The sequence below is a fragment of the Branchiostoma floridae genome, chromosome 18, assembly GCF_000003815.2.
Source record: "Branchiostoma floridae strain S238N-H82 chromosome 18, Bfl_VNyyK, whole genome shotgun sequence".
Lineage (NCBI taxonomy): Eukaryota > Metazoa > Chordata > Leptocardii > Amphioxiformes > Branchiostomatidae > Branchiostoma > Branchiostoma floridae.
The window spans coordinates 9,790,601-9,813,212 of record NC_049996.1 but is presented as its reverse complement, the minus strand read 5'-3'; the positions used below and the strand labels follow the sequence as shown (position 1 = coordinate 9,813,212).

General features: G+C 42.6%; 1 protein-coding gene across 1 annotated transcript; it reads right to left on the bottom strand.

Moving 5' to 3' along the window:
- Positions 1-98: 98 nt before the first annotated feature.
- Positions 99-19,312, bottom strand: LOC118405770 (proteoglycan 4-like). The gene is made up of 26 exons (XM_035805504.1): positions 19,011-19,312; positions 15,932-16,049; positions 13,704-13,769; positions 12,483-12,518; positions 12,135-12,170; positions 11,842-11,916; positions 11,377-11,487; positions 10,734-10,868; positions 10,424-10,495; positions 8,601-8,681; positions 8,271-8,351; positions 7,415-7,531; positions 6,905-7,018; positions 6,248-6,442; positions 5,923-5,982; positions 5,790-5,825; positions 5,630-5,674; positions 5,120-5,191; positions 4,774-4,974; positions 4,038-4,115; positions 3,810-3,884; positions 3,624-3,674; positions 3,384-3,431; positions 2,933-3,036; positions 2,429-2,580; positions 99-2,055 (listed from the first exon to the last, which is right to left on the bottom strand). The coding sequence occupies exons 2-26, from the start codon at positions 16,016-16,018 to the stop codon at positions 1,856-1,858; spliced, it is 2,328 nt and encodes a 775-aa protein (XP_035661397.1). The 5' UTR covers positions 16,019-16,049; positions 19,011-19,312; the 3' UTR covers positions 99-1,855.
- Between the last annotated feature and the right edge of the window lie 3,300 nt (positions 19,313-22,612).

Sequence of the window (22,612 nt, the reverse complement as noted above, 5' to 3'; positions counted from 1 at the left end):
AGACCACTGGCTTTGTCCTGGTAATCCTTTCATCCGATTTGGGACGAAATTTGCTTCTTTACTACATCCTGTACAGCAAATCAACACACAAAACCAACTCTTGTGGAAAGAACTACTTCGTTTATTCACAAAGCGGTAGTGATTTGATTACATCGCTTTCCCTATGCCAATATAAAGGTCACCAGTTTCATCTTTTGCTTTCAGACGTTGTCGCTTAGAAGTCCTACTTTTAGGTCAAATAAACAACCACCCCTTTAGCTATAGCCTCCGTTGAAGACTCCATCGGACATTTCATTTTCAATTGCTTGCTGCTGAGATCTGATTGCCGTAATTGGGTTTGGTGGGGTCTGCAACGTAGGCTATTTAGGTACGTGTCACTGTACTTTTTAGACAGCTGCAACAACGACTGAGATTTTCTACACTGACACTTTGTCAAAGCTCTGTGACGCATGACAAGGATCATTTAAACAATATCAGGTCAACTTCAGACAGTCGTTGGAAAACTTGCTTTTAGCGCGTTGTAAAATACATAAAGCTGCACGTACATCAGATATGTGATTTCGAATCAATTTCGTACACATTACAGATCCATGCTTAGCTTGTAAAGAGTTATTGGATGCGAAATATACATATCTGTCTTAAGGCACGTGAAACACCTTTCTATCCATTTCACCACAGACACCAAATTGAATACATCATGCTTTTAAAAGGTTCAAACCAAACAAATACCAAACCATTTCAACTCCAGATCGAAATAAACCAGATTAAAGGACAGTTGGTATTGTACATCAAACCAGGTCAAAACTGTACAAAAACGCCCAACGGCAACGCATGATGCAATAAATTGAGACTTAATTGCAATACACAAGCAATATAAACTCGTATATAATGTATATACAGCGTCTATTCAAAACAGAACATTGAGCTCGAGTCCATAGGAAATTGTCAATAGATAACTCTTTTGATATTGAAATGAACAAAATGATAATTTCACAGTTAGGAATATTACACTGGCCATTTGTAATGCAAAAAGGAATATCTTGTCTTCCAGTAGAATTCCTTTGTTGTCTATATCAACAGAAACAAAATAGATTTGACGTGTATCTGGAGTATTTTGAAGCGGACGTCAAATATCAATATTAATTCTGAACAATATGAACCAACTGAACAATATGTGCTATAACATATACAATCCATTCCCCAAAAGCTGCTGCAAATATATCTTCCACACCATTCGTCTTGTTTTCCGAAACCTGCATTTTTCAAAGCATTACGGAAGTATGTTAACTAGATTACATACATTTAGATCAATCCACAACTTTCACGAAGTTGTATTTTGTAGATTCGAGCTGACATTTACACAGTGCTAGGTGCACAAGTTGATAAAAACAAAACAAATCACTATCATATACATTCATACTTAGTTGCCTGGTATTTTGTTGCATCTCCCTCAAACAATGAATGCTCACTACAAGTGTTTTGTAGAATAAAAACTGCTCCTTGGATTAAAAGTTCTCATATAAATTTTAGTTGCCAGATGCCATGCATAACAAAACATTCCTCTTCTTATTGTATAAACTTTAGCTATTAGCAAAGTACTACAACACTCAAGTCAGCTAAAGCTGCCAAGTCGGTAAATGATAAATGAGTAGGCACTGATATCTTAACGACACCACACATTATGTTATTAGTTAGGTCATCACCCTTGACTTCAAGGTCACAAGACAACCTGGTTCCTGTCTCTATTGTATCTCACTGAGTGAAGTTGTATTAAAAGTGCTCGTCGCAAATCTTCATTAGTATACATAATCTGGCGCATGAGAACTTAGATACTACCAAGAAACAGTTGTTATCGCTACCCTGTTGTGCCACCAGGCGTTGCCCCGTCCGTGGCCGTGGCGCTGTCGTTGGCTGTCCCGGCGGCCGTGCCCGTCCCCCCGGCCGGGGTCCCGGCGGACACCGGCTGGTTCCCGTTCACGTTTATGATGGGGTTCAGGTTCTGGGGCACCAGGATGAAGCGAGGAGGGGACGTGGGGGCGGGGCCTCCTAAACCACCTGGAGGTGCAAGAATCAGTATCAGACAAGAATCAGTAAAGGAAAATAAACGATATGGATCATGCAGCATTAGCAAGATTTTTAAAGGGTTTGTTCTATGTAAGGCCATTTGACCACGTCTAGCTAGAAAATGAACTAAGTTGTTGGATGGTGATGCTATGTGTGCTATTGCCTCTCATAACGTTTGTTTACCATTGTTTGCAAAGGTAGCAGATGTGTAGTATAATGGTTGAACGTAATTGTACAAAGTAATTGGGTCACTGGTCCTAAGGAGGGCCTAAGCTAGAGATGTGTGACAAACATTGAAGGTATATGATTGCCCTAGGAAGTAAACACCATCCTCCTCTATTGGTAGCCTATGGACAAGTCTTACCCAGCCCGATGCAGAGCCCTACGATGAGCCCCACCAGGACGATTGCCAGCGCGATTGCCAGAAACACCGTGATGCACTTCCTCCGTCTGAACACCTCATCGTCGTCATCATCCTTGAACAGTCGGTAGCAACATGCGCAGCACATGCAGTAGCTGAGAAAAAAATCATAGGCCTTTCTCTTATCCATTAAAAAAGATCGTGCCTCTGAGTATAAAATCATTGTCAATGTTTAAGGTCTTGTAAGGACCTACCAACATGCTAAATATCAAAACAATCCATACAGGTGTAATCTTCAAGCAGATCCTACGTTAGCACAAGAGAGTATCAAAACCTGGAGTATCTAAAGTAGTGAAGCCGGGCTAAAAGTATGTTTGGCTACAGGAGGTTCTTGGATATTATCCAGGCATTCTGTAGTTATCTTGAGGACAGACCTTCTCTTCAGAAACAGCAATACAATACCTAGTTTCACGAAGGTAGAAGGTAGACATGTTACAAACCACGTACCCAGCACATGTGTAGCAGGCCTTCTCAGTCCCACTCAGCTCCTGTATGTGGGCGTCCTTTCTAGAGACGGCCTTCTTTTTTCCGTGTCGTTTCGACGTTCCTTGCTGTAAAGAAGGGATCGTGCAAAAAATAGTTATCATCTTCATCTCTTTTGCGACATGCGGAACCTTCGTTTGAAAAGGATCGCCATATTCGTCATCCGCTCTTCACAAGAAGAAACAGTTGATGCACCACTCGGTAAAGATTGTTAGTATAACCCATCACCATAAAAAACAACCTCGGACAAATAATGAACCCACGAACCGTTAGAAAACAAGCTATACCTTTCTATTACTAGCTAACACCACTAGTACTGGCAGGAATGTCTGTGAAAAATGCCTCAACACCAATAGCATCTAACCACCACCACCATCAATCTATGACTACCACCTTTACATGAACCATAGTTTACCGTTTTCTTAGACGCCATCCAGTCGCCTTTTTTCTTAGCTGGACGATCCTAAATCAAGAGGCAGGAGGTGATCAGTACAGAATCGCAATGCGCATCTCTTTAGAGATTACTGTTGATAACGACATTAAAAAGTTAGCTTAATCGCAGCTACTACGGTTCTTTTAAAGTTTCCTCTTATTGTATGTAAATTTTATTTTTCTTAGAATCTATTTCAGAGCAAGACATTGGTTTGACAAACACCTTGATCAGCGTCTTTCCACTGCCATTCCGGTCGTCCAGGAATTCCGTATCCTGCAACATCATTTGCATCATTACCTTTTTGGCGACGCCTCAGGGCTTAGCCCATTGTTTTGTGTGTAATTAGACTGTAGGTTTAATGACTAACAAGGAAACTGGTAAAGGGAAAACATTGTAAGGATAGAATACCATGTTAAGGTCTTTGTCCTTGAGAACTTGGGCTGTGTCCTTCCTCTCAAGTTTCCTTTCCAGTGGTTTCACTTCCTGTAGTATGAAGGAGCATCTTCATATCCATGCTGGCTCTCAACGGAACGTTTTGAATTTGTTGAAGAGAAGATTGAAACACACAAAACGACTTGCAACTAATAAGCAGGGACAAAACAACTTGTGCACAGACAGCGAAATGTTTAAGTAAACCTTTGCTATTACCGCAGTCTTTACCGGTTCGTCTGTTGTCTGGTACTTTTTCTCACTGAAGGATGGTTTCTTTTTCGACTGAGCAAGGATCAAAATCAGAGAGTCATCATTCAAGTACATTTCTGTTTACAATATGACATTAATAATCACACTTTCACACTTAAAAAATATAAGAACAAATCAATCCGTTGTGTTTTGTTGTATTTCTACTTTTGAAAAATGAAATGTAAAATGATTGAGGGAAAATAGTGAATTTCATGTCTCTAATCCCTATGGCAAAGCGGCTGTCTTGAGTCCTCGTGTCACTCTTAAAAGCATGCTTGTCAATTGAATCTGCAGAAACTTCTTAATGATATCATTATTGATATTTAATTTTAAGACATGAACAAGAATATGTACATGGTAACACAGTTGCAGGCAACCTAGAGTCCTACCAAGGGAACATTTGTAACAAAATAGGCATTCCCACAATTTGTGTGTATGTTTTTACAACTGATTAGCGCTAATGCAAATGATTACTTGTAGCTTATGGAGTTTAGATAGCTTTCATTTACAATTCGAATTATGGTAGGGCTTAAAACCTAAAGTGTCCGAATGGTTGACGATTATCTGTCAAAAAAGTTGTTTGTTCAGGTGTGGATCGATGAGATGATGCAATTAGTGTTGTTTACAAAGGTTTGGCATCTTTTTATCTGTTTGTCCTGTATGTGCTTTTAAGAGTGACATGGGGCCTTACCACAGAACCGTTCTCCTGTAGAGGCGGCTGCAGCTTTGGTTTGGGTGATTTGGCCTTCACTGGGCCTGTAGGAGCTGCTTTAGCGCTAGCATCTTTCTGTTGTGCTTGCGTTACTTCTGGCGTGGGATTCGTGACATTTTTCTGTGCTGAATTGGCCGGTGTTTCTGGGGTTAACCTCTGGCTACCACCGGCCTGTGACTGCTATAGAAGTCAATAATAAAATCATTGATGTATCAAAAATTTACATTCAACAATCTTCACTATACTTAACACTTTCTTCAAGGTCTAGAAACAGAATAGTCTGTAACTACATTGTTTTTCCTTATCGTAATATGAGCTCTGGTACCTTGGCGATACTGGCAGAGGGTTCCTTTTTAGGAGGAGCTAGGTCCCTCTGGATATCATGGAATGAACCGTCCTATATGTAGAAACATTAGAATACTTGAAAACTGCAGCAGACCCTCCAAACATATTCTATTGGTGATAGCATGTGATACTTTATTGCGAATGAAGGAGAAACTACCGTCTGAGCTTGGTTCCCCATGTTATAATTGAGAACTTTGACCTCTCTTATTTGCATTGTGTTTGATTTACAAAATAATAAAATAATAAAACTGTGGACATGTACAACATGACGCATTTGCTCGGAACACCACACTAACCTACACAACACAATTCACACAATTTAAAATAACTCATAAAAACAACCACCACCTACACTAACACACCATTGTACTACAGAAACTGTCACCGTAACCGCAACACTAAAATGCACTAGTGCTGCCATTATCCAGCATATATTACCCTATCTACCACCACCTACACCACCACCATAACATAACAACCAAATCTAAACCTTTTTGGTTTCGTCCACTGTTTTGACTGAAGCTGGTACAGATTCCTGTTGATAGAATGTGGGGGTTTAGGAAACGTTAAACCTTAAACAACACTTCAAAACGGTTAAAATGGTCATGCATAATGAGAAGAATTTTCGAATGAATAAAAGTCAAATGGACCTCTTTTCTCTTGGGTGGAGCCACGTTCGTAGGTGCCTGTAAACAAAGGCAATCAAATATCTTATTTGGAAACATTGAATTGTTAAATCAAAGAACTTCAAAACCATAAGAACCTTTCGAAAAAAATATCAACCTTTGTCGTTGGGCTTGTTGTTCGTATCTGCGGTGGTTTTGATGCAGATGGTAGTCGGTCCTGACAAAAATGGGTCAGCTTGAGTTAATAATGCAAATCATTAAATCTGCACTAACCTTAACAAAATGTCAAATTACGTTATCTACAAACGTGTGCGAACAGATTTGTATCAAGCATGTCACGTTGTACTAAAGTCATTATCCACAAGCATGGGATCTGTTCGACCATTATAATGCCAATGCTTTGTTCTCACTGCAATGGCACAACAAACGCAAATGTCCTTCAAGACCTGTTAAAACAATCACATTAGTTATTAGTGAATCACCTGCCCAGACTTTGGCGCATGGATATTTTGGGTTCCCGATGTAGACGGTATCGGCTGTGGAGCCTTGGTCGGCTGCGGAGCGTGTGGAGGTACGGGCGATTTTATCTTGGGCGGAACGGGCGATTTTGCCGACGGAGGAACAGATGAGTGTGCCGATGGAGGAACTGGCGATTTTGCCTTGGGAGGCATATTCTCCTACAAAACCATCATTTGTAAATTATTAAGATGTTCTCTATACACGTACTTAACATCGATTCTTGACTAACCCTCTATATTGAGTACCTATATGTATAGGGGAGGGGGTACAAGTTGGTCAGGTCGTGGTCACATAGGTCGTGCGATCGTCGTACGATCACTAACTTCGGGCATTTTGGAGGACATTTCCTGCAAAGTTCAACTGCCTTGGTACACTAAATGCCGTTTGGGATCCATGTCGGTGGTTGGTTCTGTCACGGCCTGCTTGAAAGAAAATCCTATCCCATCAAAATCGTACGACGATCGCACGACCTATGTAACCGTACCCTTAGTTTGCCTGTTATTTGGCTAGCTATGCTAAAGTGATTTCGATGTAGTATTACAGGTAATAGTATTAGTATCTAGACTTTTTCTAGAGTCATTGCTGTGTTTTAAGTTACTAAACTTTGATCCTTCATTCACCTGGCCCTTTCCAGGTGCATCGTTCTTTTTAGAGTCAGTGGTTGAGACAATCGGACCTGGAGGTTTGTTGGGTTGCGGTTGTACAAGCTGTTTTGCTGATGTGGGACCATTTTCCTACAAAACCGCCGACCAGGAGTTGTTAAAACGTACATGAATCTGTTTTTGACTACACTGTCCCTCCTTACACCATCAATTATATAATCTTCTCACAGGGCTTATCATCATTAATGAATTAAGCTTAACAAAGCTATTTACGTTCATGAATAATGATCATGAAAACTACATATTAGACCGATTAAAGCTAATCTCTAATCGCTGTTCACTTTTATCGTGAATGGTAAAAAACTAATAGTTTTATATCAGCTAATCTACATTTTAAACAATGTCTATAATTAGCTATGATCTTGGCTTATGAGCAACGAGTTTACAATAAGGCTGTATATGGGTATTGCAGTTAAAAGCAGTAAACGTTATCATAGATGACAAAAGGAAAGGTAACGCGTTAATCACCTTCCCGTATTCGGGTGGACTGCCCAGAAACGCCGCTGATGTAGACGGCAGTGGGCCTGGATCTCTAGCGGGCTGATGTAGAACTGGTTGGTCTTTTGAAGAAGGCGGCCTGTTATCCTATGAAATCACCATTCGTGCGTTATTGGAGGGTAGCATTTCTATCTGGACGGGGTTTTTACAGCAGGGTATTTACGTACTGGCTGCATTTTACTTTGCAAATAGGGTTCAACAACTACAAGCAAGCGAAGTCGACGTGTCTCAAATCAAGTAGCAAATCAAGTTTCTGAATTTGCTGCAGAATTCTTTGAAAACGTTACACGACGTTCATGTCATGGTTAAGAGATCTTTTGTACACATTAATAGATTTTTCCTTTTTATGGATAAGCATTATCCTGTAGTGCTCCTAACAAACGTTTCGGGTGTCCTTGACGAACAAGACTGTCTTTCAGAAATACTTGGACATTGACCAGACATTAGTAAAAAAAAAGGTTCTACGGGTACTGTATTATGGTGTTTACAATCCCAATGTCGCTTTCGCTTATGTCTAGATACATGTACCTTAAGTTTGCACAAGGAATAGTATCCTATATTGCTCAAATACTCATCATCTATGCGGCGGTCTAAAAAGAGCTTGCGAATTTACGCGAAGATCATTGAAATGTTTAGACCTTTTCTTGTTGAACGTCTTCCTTTGGTATAGGGTCTACAAAAACAACAGATTTTCTTGGCTTCTGCGGAAAATCAGGAAAACAAACCCTCTCAAATCACATCATCTTAGTCTTCACTGCGCTGCAAATCTACAGCAATGTCTGCAATAAGAGGCAGGGAATAGCTATGACGTCACTTGTACTACAACCTTATTAGGAGTGGGTCTCCTTCGTCCATCCGTGGGTTTCATGGCGCTTATCAGTCCAGTAGGGCTGCCGACTGTTGGCTCCTAGAAACCAATCACAAGCGTCCTTCTTATGCTTTAAAGATGTCATGGTTTGCATGAGGAACTAGAATATATGGCAAGTTTACATTAACTAAACTAGACAAAAGCTTTGCTTCGCTTAAATCAAGGACTTTGGGACTAAAGCCTGTTGAAAGACAAGAAAGTTTAGTTACTTGTAAAAGAAAATATTAAACCTTATTCCCACATCTATGCTAGCTACCACCGGGGTAAAAGTGTGAACAATATGCGTACGACTTCTTCCACGGGAGTTATCCGTCTTTCCGAGGATGCAGGCCGTGATGTTGGTGGTGACCGGATCAGCCGGCCGTCATCCTGTGGAAAACAGCAGCTAGATTCAAGTCTAATGCTGAGGAGATCTTTTTAGTAATGTTATATGTTATTGAACCGTCTACAATTGCCTTTCTATTTCTATCACCCACGCTAATCTACTATCACCCATTCTTGGAATCTAAAACTAGAGGGTACGGACCCTACATCAAAGTCAATTCTCAAGACACAGTTAACACGTGATCCAACCCTTGTTCCAAGCTAAAGAAATTTATATCTGACAAATGCTGAAATCACATGGAATGGTGATAGATGTCAAAGTTCTGACCACTAGCTAACTACTACCACCCAGAAAACCTTATAACCCGAATGTGCAAGATCGCTAAATGTATCATACAACCACCATTCTGTCCTCCTGCTGCTCCGCTTTCCAAACCTCGTCCTTTGAGGTTGGGTTCTAAAATAATGGGTAAGTAAGCGTCAATGCTTTGGCGGCAGCATTTTAAATGAAAAATATCTAGAAGCGATTGGGAAGAATCAAAGTAAAGTCAGCTTATGCTAATAGCTGTTATAAGCACAGCTTTTTTACCCGTTTGTCCGGTGTTCTGTTGTTGCCATGTGATGGGATTGATTGCCGTCTTGGTTTGTCTTCCGGGCCGTGAGGATCATTCTGCTTGTAGGTCAGCGCAAAGCAATGGGAGATATAGTTGTTAGTGTTAGCATAAGCAGAAACATTATAAGCAGCAGATTAATATGTAAAGAGACATGACTGCATAACTGATTCGGATTTAGTATGAAACGAGGTACGTCTACTTCATTCAGGATTCGGTGGTATGACTTTGACTATACTGCCGATGAGGAAAGTTGGACGTTTGCTCTGAACAAGCATCTACCTTTCCATCGGGCATGGACTGTCGGCGCCTCTCGGCTGAAGATAGCCCTTCGTCGCGGGGTTGGTTTCTTCTCTGTCCTGGAGAATCGTATATCTCGTTGGGGTAGCCGGTTCTGCTGGGGTTAGGGGAACGGCCTCTCTGGTTCGGAGGACCCCGGGGCTGATTCGGAGACCGGCTTCGTCCGCGAGAACCGTCAGCCTGTCGGGGCGGGGAGGGCCAGCGCCGTCCTCGGGGCGAACCGGCCAGCTTCCTCGCAGCAGGCCAGTTGCCTCTTCGGGGGGAGCCGGGTCGGTTGGGGGAGCGACGTCGGCGATCAGGAGAACCGCTTGCCCTGTTCGGTGAGCGGCGCCTTCCAGCTGGTGAGCCGGGCCGGTTGGGGGACCGACGCCTTCCAGCCGGTGAACCGGGCCTGTTTGGGGAACGACGACGTCCTGATGGTGAGCCGGGCTGGCGGTTTGGCGATGACCGTCTTCCCCTTGGAGAGACAACCGGTCGGTTTGGTGAGCGGCTCCGGCCGCCTGGGGACCCAGGTCTGCGGTTAGGTGACGGTCTCCGTCCGTGGGGTGACGACCGCCGGGCGGGGTGCGGTCCCTGGCTCGGGCCGGATGCTTGCCTTTCTGGGGGACGTTCGTTCGGCCCGCGCTGCGCCTCACGGGGCGCTCTTGGAGGAGGTTCAACCTCGTCAGGCTACAGGGTTAGGCGGTACGGCACAAAGATAGTGCGAGAGCATAGGTTCGTGTTAGTGGCAAGGCACAGCAACTCCTGTACATTAGATATTAGTGTGTAAGCATCAATAAAATGCAAAAGCAGGATCACTGTCATTAAACGTGTTACAAGCCTACTAATGCACTGCACTCCAAGCCGATGTGGAAAAACCTGTAAATGTTCGTTTACCTTGCCGGTTTTGATAGTGACATGCTTGCCAGGCCTGCCTGCTCTCTCCTGCTGATGTCTTGCCAGCAAACCCTACAGATATGACACGTATCTTATGCCCAATGTGAATATTACAGGTTTAAGCTCTCCCAATATTTAATTTGCCAAGCCTCAAAACGTTAGCATCGTTTGATTGAAAGTTTCACAACCGTACTATACAACTAGCACGTCAGCTGCTGTTTTGTAGCATAAAAGCAATGATTTAACAGTATAACGGTAGTGTAACGGTAACGTTTTTAGTTGATGCTAGTATCATACGGTAGTCTGGTACCTGCCAGGCATTATGTGGCTTTTCAGTGATCGGCTTTTCCCCCCTGAAAAGTGAGCCCCGTCGGAGCTGCTCAAGGGTCGCCTTGACAACTGGCGGCTCACTTTTTTTCACAGGAGTGGCAGGTTTAGGGACAGGCTGTTAGTAAGGAGACAGACACATGTTAACGGCACACAGATGATTGGTTAGTACAGATAATTAGGTTAATAGATGACAAGACGGTGATATGACAGTGTTGTTGATGATGTTAATGATGACAGTTCTACAGGAGACTGTGACAACATTGAATGAAGTTGACATAATGTTAAGACACACAGCATAGATAGTGGTATCATAACGAGAGAACATACTTCGTTATTAACGTTTAGGACAGGAGTGATAACGTGAGGCAACATAACAGACATGCACGTACGCATTATAAAAAGAGAAGAGATGCGCCAAAACGAACAATGAATAGGGCATGAGTGACATATGGAAACGCACAGACACATAACACATGCGTATGGTAAGTACATGATTCCACAAAGGTTGTTGATGGCACAGACAGAAAGAAAGCTCTGCAATTGAAAGACAACTGTGTGACATCTGAGCCACACAACACAAGAATCAGAGGTCGGTACATGCCCAGAACTATCAAACACCCTACCTGTGCGTCAGGTGTGTGATACCGTGGACTCGCTCGCTCTTCGTTGTACCCAGAATCTGCGTCATGGTTGGGCGACGTTTGCCTGGGTTTCCAGCCAGGGTGGTACTGGTACTGGTGATTGACATTGACAAACATACACGTCAGGGATAGTTGCATGTTTGCGACACAACCGCCATGTTGGATTCTCCTCACATTCGTATATCAGATATAGCAAAGTGTCTCTTTCTTTCTACGTACATTACGACAGAAGTGAGGAACAGTATAACGATGAAGCTAAATCTTCCTAGTGGCAATTCCAAGTTGTCTCTTTTCTTTAAGCAACTGACTGCACATGCTGATGCTTTAATACGTTTGATTTTACTTCAGAATGTACAGTTTCCACATCTCACTACATGTATTTAATTCATAGTCATGAATTAGTCAGAATAACTTGGATTTTGCTATATGTAAGTATTTAGAAGATACCTTATCATTATTCGCATGTTCCAGCTCAAATGAGTTTTCCTCTGTGAGTTTGGGGCTGAATCCAGTAGAGCCATGCTGAAATTAGACAGAGAAGTGCTTACAAGAGAATCCACATGTACAGAATAACACATGGTAAGATATACCAATATTGGGATATAAAGCGCGTTTTACTTTAATGATATATAGTTATATGCCTTTTTAAGGTATCCTTATACGTCTTTACAGACAATGGTAATGCACAACAACCGTTATCACAAGACTTATCTATCAACATGGATAGAATTCGCTTTTACCTCCCGAAACTGCTTTCTCAAGGATCCCCATCGAGTCTAGAACAAAAGAGAAAGTTCATTCAGTTTCCACAACTTTACCATTTGGGATTTTTATCCATAGCCTTGTCTGAGTTTGTTGTATTCCAGAGCCGGACTAGAAAGACACGAGACCAGCCCATAGAATATAAAAGGATGAAGGACCTATTGGTTACGCTCCGTTACTCTCTCAGCCGCTTTCTTTAGAACTGCATGATGTATGCATGGTCCAGCGTATTAAGGATGATATCCTTTTGATTCCTCTACCATATGATCAGCATTGAATAATGGGTAAGAAAAAATAGAAGTTAAACCAAGTTGTCCGGTACTAACCTTGTCATCCTTGTCGTAGTTTTTCCTTCTGACACGCTGCAAAGTTCAAAACCAAGCATAAAACAAACATCAATACTGGAGTACGACTGCAGCATGCACCATATGAGAATAGTCAATACAGGTAACATGTTGAGACTATGTAAGATAGAATCGTGCCTACTGCCACTATGTTATATATCTTGCTACATGTCAAAGATGATATGTCAAAATGTACCTTTCAACTCCTTGATGTTACGAAGTTTTGATACGTTGCCAACCAAAATGGCAACGTCAACTTTAAACTTAAATGCATGTTTGTTCTTAGAGTTGAAAGGTTCATTGCAGAAATTCGTCAGGTGTGGGGAAATCATGGGAATAAAATGCGTTTTAAGCCGTCGTCTTGTCAAGAAATGTTATTCCGTGCGAAAGGACAGTAAGGTGTGAACACTTTCTTTGTCTAAATCTTTTAATCTTGCAACTTAGGTATTTTTAGAAAAAAAGTCTGGTGCTACTTTCTTTTAAAGTGTAGATATTTGTATGGAGTGGAAGAGTCAGTAGCATGAAATTTTGAGTGGTTTCCAGAATAATTCCTGGGGCTACAAGAAGTACATTTTGTAAGTTGCTGACCTTTATTTGAAGTGCCCTGTATGGAAGGGCAGGCCATGGTCAAATGCAGTGAGAGCCAGAACGAGCACCCCGCGTAGCTGAAGGAGTTTTTTTTGTTTCTCTATTGATGACCAACATTTCATTGAGAAAATCACAAGATGCTGAACTTGAACGTCAATGTTTGAGTGATTTATGGGTCATTGTGTTAGCTAGGTTGGGGGAACAAGACTCTTGTGCACTTGCATACCAACTTCACAAGATGCCGTAGTTTTTATGAGCTCTTGGTTACCTGATTCTTTCATCTTGTATTCAGAAAAATTCAGATAAAATCTAGGAGAAGAATCTAGCTCATCATCTACAAAATCCTATCAAACATTACAAAATATGAAGTTTTTATGTCTTTATGTAATCGAATAGTCTTGATTTGTGTTTGTGTGTGTGTGGGGGGGGGGTGTCTCGCATACCAACTTTACAAAACTGATTATTCTTTCATTTTCTATTCAGAAAAATTCAAACCAGATCATTGGACGGGAATCTAGTTCATCTTCTACAAAATCCTACGAAACACTACAAATTACGAGGTCTTTATCTATGTTTATGTAATGTACTATTTTTTATGCTGTCTTCATTTATTACCGTCATCACTTCTTCCAGTTTCTGCTCCACATCCGGATTTATGGACAGCCGCGCCACAGAAATCCGCTGGAGGCATCGTCAGGAGAGGAGACAAGCGTTAGAGAGGGCGCAATAGGGAAACGTCACAGCGTGCATAGCCTGCTTCGATGACTTCGTGCGGGGATAGGTTTTACATTATGGGAGGACACTGGTTGGCTAGTTTCAAAGTGGCTGGTTAATCCACGGTAAACTACCTTTTCAGGCATTAGATAACCTTAGCCAACTATGAAACTAGCCTATCAGCTCCCCCTCCATATAATAAAAAGCAGCTAGCCCCGCTCGAGGTCTGCGAATGAGGCTAGAGTGCAGTAGGCTGGGCAACAGTCCAGACAGACGAAGGCCCTTCTTCATGACTCATTGACTCTCGGAAAATACGTGGACTGAAGTGGTCTGTTTGCAAGGCTATGCCGGATTTGGTATAGAAAATGGCGATACAAATACTAGTACTACACGAAATCCAATCTTTCAGGATGCCTTAAAGCTCGCGTAAAGATGCGTTTTACTTCATGAAAGTACCGCTTTACGAATTCTTTACAAATGCTATATGTAAGCCTACGGATCTGATTTCGTGTAGTGAAAGCCATTTTTGTGGAGTTGTTCAATGTAATTGTCTGGAGGGACAGTTTGCGAGATAACTTCACTTCAATTCAATAGATCTGTCAAATGCAACTTTTACCGATCTGCAATAGGTAGGTTATTGTGTACCCCCTCCCGCTTTTGTTCTTTATCTAAAATTAGACAGCATGTTTTGTAGTCAGTGAAGGTGAAGGTTATAGAGAGGTGTTTTTTCTAAAAGCTGTGGGAAAAGCAAGCGTGCTTTAGAGAGTCGTGTACAGGAGAAAGGAGCGTTGTGATGAAGTGCACATCTGTCACGCTGTAGTTGTCAACATGTCAGTTCTAATACAGCCTTACACCATAGCTGTCAACAACATAAACACTACACATGATTAATCAGCAACATGCCATTACCAGCTATTATAACGCTTCACCTTACAAAGCAATGCTTGGTACGGCTTTTTGACATTTTGCGGCTGCCATTGCCCCCCAGGTGTAAAAAGCCGCACTCTAAGAAAACCGTCCTTACATTCACAACAAAAACAATCATGGTGGGCAATACATTACCTGGTTTAGGTCTACCTTAAGTGTCCCTTAATACAGGCACCTGTTGTCGGTATGTGCCTTTATCAAAAGACGAATACCCACACAACCGTCGCCTTTGCACAATGGCAAAAACAACTTTTTTTGCGCCGTCATTGGGCATGAGCACAAGGTTGTTTATTGTTCGGGAGTTTTTCTTAAGAAAAGGGCGTCCGATTCGAGTGAATCATTAAGATAACAGCCTTAAGAACAGTCCAAACTGTAGACACTCTAAGGCGTGCGTTTGTGTTTCCATAAGGTTTACAAAACTTTCTACTTAACTAGAAAAACATCTGCCATTGAGGGTTTTCAGGTTGCGTTGTTTTTGACAATAGACTTTTACTTTTTCATGGCGCTTTTGGTAAGACCACTTTTGAATGTAGCAATTTCCACAGAAACAAAAGAATGCATTAACAATGTTTAAACACTCAGTGATCTGTGCAATGACTCAATCGTGTACTTTTCCATAGACTCGTCCTACTTCAAAGCCGGGTTCAAGGCCTTTCATTATGAATTTTTTTTGGAGATTTTCGGCTGCGGTTCTAAATTTTGATAGTCTGGCGCAGATAAAATTTTATTCTATCCTGTTACATTTGACGTACGATTGTCGTACGACTGAAAACTGAGTGTATTCTTGATACTGTCGGGCATACATATGCCGTACAAATACTTCTGTTTCGTCTAGGAAAAGTCTGTCTTAAATTCTTGTCCAAAAAAATGTCAACCTTTGGTTCTGTCACAGCCTAAAAATTCTGTGTTATCAAAATCGTACGACGGCCTACGACAGATGTGGCCTCGCCCTAAACGTGTAATATTTGAACATGCGCTTAACGTGTAACTTACACGTACATGATACCTAGTGGTTATATAGTTGTGTTGTTTGTGAAAACCCTTACCCTGGCAGCTACGTTGTCAAAATCGTACGACGAATTCTACGGCGGATGTGACCGCGCGCCGTGAACGTGCACTATTTGAACATATGCTTAATGTGTAACCTACACGTACATGATACCTAGTGGGTCTATAGTTGTGTTGTTTGTGAAAACCCTTACCCGCGCAGCTGCCTCGTCGATGTGCCCCTCCCTCTCGATGCCGTGCAGAGGTGTGGGGGAGCTGGGGTTGATCTTATGACCTGACATCCTGCCGGCCACGGTCAGCTAGACTAGAGAACTGGAATAACAGAAATAAAAGGGAGGTTTAAAAGTTGGCGGAGATGTACAGTCGTTTGACTAAGCCTTGCAAGAGAATGGCGTTTGGAATGGCCTTTGAGGGGCTTTGGAAGGGCTGGGTTAACAGGTCCATCCATTGAACCATCGAAGAAACCGGGCTCAAGGCATTTTGCCGCAAAGGCGGCAAAATGTAAAAAGTGTGGCAATGAAAACGCCTTGCCTTGGTGACAGAGTTACGGTTTATATCTATTATAAATACACACTGTTGTAGGCGTGTTTGGTTTGCAGCAAACAAGCTAAATTGCACAACAATTGATTATACATCAACACAAGATCATTTGGGTAGACCTGACATCCTTAGAATCCCGGTCATCTAGACTCTAGAATTGGAACAACAAGCAGACAAACTCACTCAGATGGCTATAGATCTGTGGTAATTCGTGCAATGGCCAAGTGAGTAGAGTGTTAACCTTGCAGTCGGTAGGTCATAAGCTTGATCGCCGAACAACAAACTCACTCAGATGTCTATAGATGTACAATCCGTGCAGTGGCCAAGGGGGTAGAGTGGTCGTCTTGTAGTGGTTGGTTCGAGTTTTGTGTTGGCTATGATCAACCGAGTGAAAGTCATCCATTTTTATATTCAGAAGGGGAGAGAGTGTTACATCAGAACCTGTGTTATGTACTATAACAGGATGTTGTTGTTTGTCTTCGTTCGGGCGTGGATTGTGTCTGCTATTATCTAACAGTGGTAACGCCGAACCTCTGTCATAACAACATCAGCGGTAAGTCGTCAGGAGGATTTCAACAGCGTAAACATCCGTCTTGTCATTTGTCCACGAAACAAGCTTCTTTATTATTTTCGACGTGTTTTTCAGTGTTGTTTTTCAAACGACAACATCTTTCTACTTGAACTTCGTCTGTGACTCACACTAAATGTGATTTCATCACCTAAACACAATTACGTCATCTGATGCAACCAACGTTTCGCTTATTCAACACAACCGTTATGTTTGAAAAGGGCTCTTAGTTTTCTATTTAATGTCGCAGAAATGACGAGAATTCTGTTGGTTTAGAGATGTAATGGGAAAATCTGAAGCACTTGTACTTGGTCTCTAATTTTTAGCCTGGCAAAGCCACAGTCACGTCGTTACATTTCCAACAAAAGCTGACATGTTTTTGAGCCTCGCCTCGCCTGTAACATGAACAGTATCAACTTTCCGACGACAATGTAGGTTAATATTCGATCTATGTTCGCCGGATTAAGGTGAGAGATTAAGCATCATCACCCATATGTTAATGTGAGACAAGTGAGATCTTGAGGTTCTGTTGAGGGTTTAAGAGCACTTCCACCTAGAGATACTCGTATTTGTTACCATCGCGTTGACGAAAAAAAGGGAGAAAAATGAGTCATTCTTAGTTGAATAACTTCGTCTGAATAGTAGTAGTGTAATGTTGTTTCACTACATGTTGCCTAGTTTTCAGGCAAGAACGTAGGTTCACCCTTACTACTCTCGTGTAGTGTGCTGTGTTGACACCTGAGGTAAACGCCTGAAGTTCCCAAATACACGTGGCCCCCTGCGTAAGTCACCGTTGCATGAAAGAGAATGTCTTATCTTTAATAGAAAACCCGCTGAACAGACGGGAACAACTTACCTCACGCACGGGATATATTCTGTATTCGAAGCTTTTGACGAAACTTACTTTGCTATAGATTCAACATGTACTTAAAATGCTGGTTGTGCGGTGTTTTCGAGTTATGCTTGAAATTTGCACCAGCTTCAAGTTGCAAACATTCGACTTGTTTTTCTACCAAACCGGCCCTTGAAGTCTTCATCAAATAAAGACAAAAGCTGTGTCTTAGAAACTTCTTACAAGTGATTTTGAGAACACAGGAACACCTGCCGACCCGACAGGTGCGAAGATGGCAGTGTTTGTGTCTTAAGGAGTGATGACCCTTAATGCCGTACATCCAATTTGCTGAAGGCCACAGAACAAACGCGGAGCACCCTTATCTCAATGTCCTTTGAGATACCTTCTTAACACCCTAATTAAGACAAGCGATGGCTTTATTTATCCTTTCGAGTTCTAACTGCTTTCTTATGGATCCTTTAACGTTAAGAAATAAGGGTCTAGTCGGGCACATCCTCTTAAAGGTCTCACTGAGGAAAATGACGTCAGTGTAACGTTGGTAATTTTGTTCTTGTCCAGAAAAAGAATTTGAAGTAGGAACGAATAATTGGAACCGTAAGAAAATGAACTTTCAAGGGTTACGGGATAGCTTTTGTATGAAGTGTTGGTGACCCTTCGAATTCATGGTCAGGAGAATACATTCACTCGATTGGATTCAATCCATTCACTCGATTGGATTCAATCCATCCGGAAGAGAAGAAACGACTGGGACCAACCGAGAGGAAATCAGCAAATATTCCACAAAAACACCTCAAAAACGCCACTAATGACGGTTAGGATCAAATACGTGCCCGTGACGTTGATGCACGACGTGGCATCTTAAGACATCCGTCTTAAGAGCGCCGCCTGTCTAGCTTCTATTTCCTCACCTGCTCACGCGTGACTTTGACCGAACGATTCTCTCCTCTTTCCGTGTAGCAAATTACAAGTTTGCGGCGATCTCATTAGCAGGAGGCTGGCGGAGGGCAGGCCCCTCTACGGGCGGCACAAAGGCCTGGCTCTAAGCGCACGGTTGGAGCACGTCCGCGGCGCTACTTTCTATTGTCCCTTCCCCACCCTCAACCCTGCATCTGCTGCAAGGTAACCATCTAACGTTTACTTTATTGATCGCCTTCTTTTTAACTCTGGTGCAAACATGTACGCAGTTCACAACGAGACACGTTTTCCCTTCTTGTATAAAAAGTGGCCGTTTCCTTACTCTAAAAGTCTGCTTTTCCTTGAGCCTTAAGCTCCGATTTTGCATAACCTTGGATGTATAAAGTGCAAGTCTTACCTAAAACTGTCGATCCTAGGAAAAACTCCGATGGAGGCTGGTTTGAAAACTTCTCCGTACGTCGTAGAGACTGGGAACTCTCCTGTGCGAAGAACGACGGTGAAACACTTCATCCAACCACTCTCCCACCGACCACTGCTAAGTCATCCCTGCGCCAGTCCGGTAGAATTCCTTGACGTAATCCCTTGCAGTGAAGTTAAAAAGCAAAGACAACCCAGTCCCGTTGTGTTGTCACAGTCCCCCTCTCACGGCTAACGCCACATCCTAGACAACAGCGGGTTTGGGGCAAAATTCCTCCGGATGGCTGGACACTCGAGTCCCCTCTCCAACCACACAATAAGGAGGGGACATGAGAGGCGGCGGACCAATCAGCGAGTGTCGGTAAGCACACACGGAGGTGGAGAAGGGTGGAGAGGGAATGTTGTGGAGTGCCCTGGAGAGGGGGGTGGAACAATGACTGATTTCCAAAGCCACTAATTCTCACAAAAACAGGTCGGGCCTGCGTGTCAAGTCGGCCGCAACTTGCTTCAGCGACTGAATCTAGAAGTGTTTTATATTTTCTTTCGACCCAAACTTGGACGTAGACGTCCATTTATAGCATTTTCTGTGTCTCAGAGTTTGCTTTGTGTCGTATTTCTGGGGTTGTGGGAGATTACTGTGCTATATACGTATGGAATCACAGTATCACGCACTTGTAATTGTGCATGATGAGGGTTTACGGAGCTGTCTCGTTCTGGTGGTTTGGTTGAGAGAGCGGTTTTAGCGCGAGCACCGTGCAGAATTATGCGGTTAAACCAGTGGACAAACACTTTATTCAATGTCACGGCGGATCGTTTCGTCTCAAGGCCAGATTATGGATGTTGACAAACAAACTTGTCTCGGAATATGGGACAGAAAAAAGCACAAGTTTAATTAGCTATGTACATATGTACACTGGACATGTACAAAGGTACGCTGGATATGACATTGTATCCCGTTATAGTTTTATGATCCAAAACACTAGCTTTCTTCCTTCCCAGACTTCTTGCAGCACTGGCTTTTATATCAAGGGGAAGTGCTGGTTCTACCGAGAATAGAGAACCCTTAGCCTCTACCAGACTCCACAGGTCGTTGGGAAAATGGTAGAAATTGGCCAAATAAGACAGAAAAACACGAGAGGAGTTGAGTTAGATGGTCGATGAGTACAGTTTGCGACCTGTGAACCCTAGGCTATCTGTTGAAAATCGCGAACCAGCGCTCCCTCATAAAAAAAGCCAATGCTGCTAGAAGTCTACGAAGGGGGCTAAAAGGTACGCACATACAGACTCAGACACAGTGACTGTGCGCCCTGTGCCGATACATTCCACTGACGTTACATCATTACATCACAATACAAGGAAACACCAACTTTAACTTTAACTTCATTCAAATTGTAACAATACAGTATGCTGCACCAGGCATGCAGCAAGATGCTGATGTTGTGCAGCATACACATCAAGGCACATACATAGTACAGGTTGTGTAATATATAGGAAACGAAAAACGGTGACAGCAACCCAAATGACTTGTGCAATCATTTACGTAAGCAACTTGTGGCTCAGCGAAAAATATGTGGACCCTTTTTGAAGAACTTTACGTGGCGATGTTTCGGGGTTCAACATAACTGGAGGTCCCCCTGCGCAACCACATTTTGTCTGTCGCAACGTTTCCGTTACATAAATAGTTTGTCTGCAAAGTTTGCAGGTAATATAATAATGTGCAAGCGGTCTGCCGCTGTGGGCAAGAAGGCGTCGAATTTGCGCCAGAGCTCATATGTATGCACGCAATATTTAAAACGTTAGATCGTACCTATTACATAATAATTATTGATTCAGTTGCCTGTTTGGTATCTGAAGGATAAAAGGTCTTGGTTTAAAGAAGATAAAGGAGACAACATAGAGGCACTTCGGCTTGGATCAACACAACGCTCAGTGCACTTGGAGATTATATCAGCACGATGTTAGGAGTTATAACATAACCCTGGGTATTTCTGACGGCTAAGACGTTACAAAGGTCTTATTGTATATTTCCCTCATTACTCACCGTCTAAGAATAGAAAAGAGCTCATTGGCCTACAATCCAGGCAATCGACGTCGATTATTGTGTGCGTGTCAAGGGCGCCACCCAGCGGATTGAAAAATAATGGCACTGGTAATATTTCGATTTTATAATGGATGTTTAAAAAGTGGCCCCTAGTGGCCATTAAGATAAATGCTGTCAATTGACTTGAGCGTCGTGGTAACTGCACATTGATTGGTCAATAAAAAGATATGCTGACCAATCAGCAGTGCTTGATACGCATGAACATAAACAGGTTTATATCCGTCGGTGCATCATGCATCGAATGCTGATTGGCCAAAGGTAATGGTTACGTGACCAATCAGAATAGACATTAGAAACCTAACGATGATGATTCGAATCTACTGGCCTTAGGTCATTCCGCTGCCAATCAATATGTAGCATATGAGATAAATAATGGGCCACTTAACATCATATTTCCGTAGAGCAAACGTTATTCTCCAGTCTTACACTCATACACCGAGAAATGTGGCAGGGTTTGGCATAGTATGATACAGGCAAAGTATGATTAGGGTTAGCCCTTTGCAATAGCCTACGGCTAGTTGGGCAGCCCTGGCTGTATGCATACAGCTGAACAAATAAATTTAAAAAAAAAAACAGGCATAGGCTCAAAAAATGACATCAACACATTCTCTCACGTACTGTAATCTCAGAACCAATCTTGAACTGGACGCTTCAAATCTTCAAACTTAAACCTTAAGTTAGATTAGTCTGCGGTTGGGGTGGGTGATGTGGCCAAAACAAACTGCCCTTCAGTACAGACGGTCGAAACTTTTGGAGGCTTTTCCAGTGTTGCATCTCAAGTTCGCTGTGCAGTATGAAAGTAAGTGTGCTGCTTTTCCTCGTTTCTTTGGGGGTCTCTGTGGTCTGTATGCATTTGTCAGGCAAATAAAACGCCACGTATTCGCGAAAAGAGTGTGAATTGTGACATACAGATGTACCCGGTAGTATCAGTGGATTGTGATCACCTTGGCCTCATGGCGCTACCCCATGACATACCGCCTAACACTGAACGACTGACTGCCTCAGCTAATAATATCAGGAACATCACACATCTGCCGCGACTACCGAAACTGTTCTCACTGGACCTAGGAGTCAATGACATGGAGTCCTTTTCCTGGGAGTGTTTGAGGGGTTTCCCATGTTTGGAGTATCTCTTTTTGAGGAGGAACCGCCTCCAGTGTATCGACCTGGGAAGCGTTATTGGCCACCTACCGAAGCTGAAAGTTGTAGACATACGTTACAACAAATTTACATTGCTCTCTCAGCACCAACTGGAATGGCCACAGGTAACCACGGTCAGGATCTTTGGAAACCCTTTTCACTATGACTGTGACCTCTCCTGGCTGATTGACAAGATGGCGTGTTTACAGGCCTGTAAGGGGAGAGGCAAGACCTGTTGTGTGTCGTGTTCAGCCTGCTTTCTGATCGAGAACCAAAAGCAAGGAGGCCTTTCCTGCAATAGTCCGAGTCATCTTCGCCAGCTTCTTCTGTCACAAGTGTCT